The sequence below is a fragment of the Rhinoraja longicauda genome, chromosome 19 (genome assembly GCF_053455715.1).
Source record: "Rhinoraja longicauda isolate Sanriku21f chromosome 19, sRhiLon1.1, whole genome shotgun sequence".
Taxonomy (NCBI): domain Eukaryota; kingdom Metazoa; phylum Chordata; class Chondrichthyes; order Rajiformes; family Arhynchobatidae; genus Rhinoraja; species Rhinoraja longicauda.
In genome coordinates this window covers 38,854,933-38,858,672 of record NC_135971.1, presented here as the reverse complement: position 1 = coordinate 38,858,672, position 3,740 = coordinate 38,854,933, and the positions used below count along the sequence as shown (strand labels likewise).

At 60.4% G+C, this 3,740-nt stretch overlaps 1 protein-coding gene across 1 annotated transcript in view; it reads right to left on the bottom strand.

Annotated features, from left to right (window-relative positions):
* Positions 1-3,478: 3,478 nt before the first annotated feature.
* LOC144602982 (neuromedin-U receptor 2-like) overlaps positions 3,479-3,740 on the bottom strand; it is a 28,301-nt gene continuing 28,039 nt past the window's right edge. Inside the window, exon 5 of the mRNA XM_078416105.1 lies at positions 3,479-3,568. Coding sequence (XP_078272231.1) covers positions 3,479-3,568 — 90 coding nt within the window. The remainder of the gene's footprint in view (positions 3,569-3,740) is intronic.

Genomic DNA, 3,740 nt, shown 5'->3' with positions numbered 1-3,740 from the left:
TTCAGAAATATTATAATTAGTGTACAATGTGCTTTTGTGTGTTGTCTTTGTCGATGTGTAAATGTGCAAGGTTTCCCTCTCCCACCACAACCCCCAACACTCCCCTCTTCCACCACCTCACACCTGCCGCACCCTGTCTACCACTACACCCCTCACCCCCTCCCCTCTCTCACAATCGCTCCCATTACCCCAGCCTGTCCTCTACCACTTCACCGTCCCCCTCCCCTCTTCCACCATCCCACACCTGCCCCAGCCTGTCCTCTACCCTACAACCCCCTCACCCCTCCCCTCTTCCACCACTCCACACCTGCCCCAGCCTGTCTACCACTACCCCCCACATTCACCGTCCCTCCCCACTTCCACCACCCCACACCTGCCCCAGCCTGCCTCTACCACTTCACCTTCCTCCCCTCTTCCACCACCCACCCTGCCCCAGCCTGCCTACCACTACCCCCTCACCCCTCCCCTCCCACCACCCCACACCTGCCGCACCCTGTCTACCACTATTCCCTCACCGTCCTTCCCCTCTCCCCGCAAACCCACATTTGCCTCTCATTCTACTGCCCCCCCTTGTTCCCTGTTCACTGTTCCCGACCTTGCCCCCTGTAACCCGCCCCCCGCTCCATTCCCTGCAATCCCACCCCCCTGCCTCCCCACCCCGGCCACTTTAGTTCGGTTATTATCGTCACGGGCACTGAGGTACAGTGACTAGCTTTTGTTTGTCTGCTATCCAGTCAATGAAACGACTGCACTGTACATGAATATGTACATCACTCTGAGGAAGGATCTCTACCCGAGACGTCACCCATTCCTTCTCTCCTGAGATGCTGCCTGACCCGCTGAGTTACTCCAGCATTTTGTGAATAAATACATGAATATAATCGATCGGTGCAAAGTGCCCAGATACAGGATAAATGTTACAGCTGGTACAAAATCACCCCCCGTTCCCCCATTACCCATTCCTCTGCCCCCCGTCACCTATTCCCTCCCTCTTTGCCCCTTCCGCCCCACCCCTTGTCCCCTGTTTCCATTCCCCCCTTGTCTCCTCTCCCACCCTTGTCCCCCTCCTTCTACCCTAGTCTCGTCTATCCCTCTTCCCTCTCCCCTCTCCCCTCTCCCCTCTCCCTCTCCCTCTCCCCTTCCCCTCCCTACATTCCTCTGCCTCCCTCTCTCACCCCCCTCTCCGCTCTTCCCCCTCTCCATCACCCTTCCCATCACTTCCTTCCACCTTTCCCTCTTCCGTCCCCCTCCCCCTCGCACACTTTCCCTCCACTCCCCCTCTCCCCCCGCTCCCCCTCTATCCCTCCTCCCCCGTTCTCCCTTCCCCAACCATCTGCCCCCTCCCCTACCTCTCCCCATCCCTTCCCTCTTCCCCTACCCCTCCCCCCTCCCCTCCTCCCCTCCCTCTCCCCTCCCCCTCGCACTCTGCCCCTCTCCGTTCCCTTCCCCCACTCCCCTCCCCCATTCCCTCCCCTTCACCCCTCTCACATCCTCCTCCCTTCCCCCCTCACCTCCCGCTCTCCCCCTCCCTTCCGTTCTCCCCCTCCCCCGCTCCATCTCCATGCCCATCTCCCCTCCCCCTCCTCAACCCTCCCTGTCTCCACTACCCCCTCCCCTTCCCCTCCCTCTCTCCCCTCACATCTGCGTCTCCCCCCCCTCCTCGCCTTCCCTCTCCACTCCCCCCCCGCCACTCCTCTCTCCCCCCCTCCCCCTCACACCCTCCTCCCTCTCTAACCGCCCCTGCCCTTTTCTCCTCCCCTCTCCCCTCTACCTTCCCACCCCCTCTCCTCTCCCGCTCTCCCCTCCCCCTCTCCCCCTCCCCTCCTCCTCCCCCCTCCCTCGATCTCCCCTCTCCCCACCCGCTCTCCCCTTCCCCTCCTCCTCTCCCTCCTCCTCTCCCCCTCCCCTCCCTCTCTCCTTCCCTCTCCTGCCCCTCCCCTCCCTCTCTCCTCCCCCTCTACCCTCTCGCTCTATCCCGTTCACCATCTCCCCTCCCCCTCTCCTCTCCCCTCCCCTCCCCCTCTTTCCTCTCCCACCCCCCTCTCCCCTCCCCCTCCACCCCTCTCTCCTCTCCTCTCCCCTCCCCCCTCTCCCCTCCCCCTCCCCTCTCCCCCTTCCCCCGCTCCCATCCCTCCCCTTTCCCCCCCCTCCCCCTCTCCCTCTCACATCCTCCCCCTCTCCCCCTCTCTCCCTCCCCCTCTACCCTTCCCCTCTCCTCTCCTTTCCCCTCCCCCTCTCCCCTCCCTCTCCCCTCTCCCCTCTCCCCTCTCCCCTCCCACTCCCCCTCTCCCTCCCCGTTTCCCACTCTCTCCTCCCCCTCTCCCGTCCCCCTCTCCCTCCCCTCTCCCCTCCCCCTCCCCTCCCCCTCCCCCCCCCCCCCCCTCACCTCCCCTCCGCTGTCTGTTGATTTCCAAGCTGTAGCGGGGCGCGGCCAATGGGAGCAGAGCGCGGCTGTGAGTCAGCAGTTGCTGGGTAGAGCGAGGCTGCACAGGTTGTGTTTCTGTCTCTGAATCACCGCCGCCCAAAGGCCGCGCGCAGCCCCAATATTCAGCCATCGTCAGAGAGTGATACAGTGTGGAAACAGGCCCTTCGGCCCAACTCGCCCTTCGGCCAGCAATGTCCCAGCTACACTAGCCCCACTTGCTGCGTTGGTCCATGTCCCTGAACACGTGTCCTGTCCATGTACCTGTCTGGACTGTTTCTTAAACGATGGGATAGTCGCTGCCTGAACTACCTCCTCTGGCAGCTTGTTCCATACACCCACCCCCTTTTGTGTGAAAACGTTACCCCTCGGATTCCTATTTAAATCTTTCCCCCTTCACCTTGAAAGTATGTCCTCTGGTCCTCGATTCCCCTATTCTGGGCAAGAGACACTGTGCCATCTACCCGATCTACCTCTATAAATCTCTTCTCATCCTCCTGCGCTCCAAGGAATACAGACCCAGCCTACTCAACCTCTCCCTGTAATTCACACCCTCTAGTCCTGGCAACATCCTCGTAAATCTTTTCTGAACCCTTGCAAGCTTGACAATATCTTTCCTATAACATGGTGCCCAGAACTCTAAACTAAACTGAACACAATATTCTAAATGCGGTATCACCAACGTCTTATTCAACTGCAACACGACCTCTCAACGTCTCTACTCAATACTCCAACTGATGAAGGCAAAAGCCTTTTTGACCACCTAATCTACCTGTGACTCCACCTTTAGGGAACCATGCACCTGCAGTCGCAGATCCCTCTGCTCTACAACACTACCCAGAGACCCACCATTAACTATGTCCTGCCCTCGTTCCACGTCACAAAATGCACCGCCTCGCACTTGGACTGAATGCAGTAGGTGGACACAAAAGGGCCGCCACGTATCGAGGACCCACGGGAATCCAGCTGGAGGGCCGGTGGGCAGAGGGAGTGCACGGCCTCGACGGGGGAGTGGGCCGCTGGAGGCCCCTGCAGCTGCCTGGGGCTCGGCTGCACCTAGCGCCGGGGGAAGAGGGCGAGCACGTGGACCTGACGCGGTTGAGCAGCGGTGGGGGACACCACGGGCCACGCTTGGCCAGACCGACCCTGCAAGGCACCAGGACAACGGGTCCTCACGGTCAGATCAACATCCCAGCACTCACAACAACTGGCACTTCTACATGGCGCCACACTGGCAACGTTGTATTCTGTCTCACTGTGCTGCTGCTGTCCAACAGTACTGTATCTCCAATGTTCATCTAATATGTATCTCAGTGCT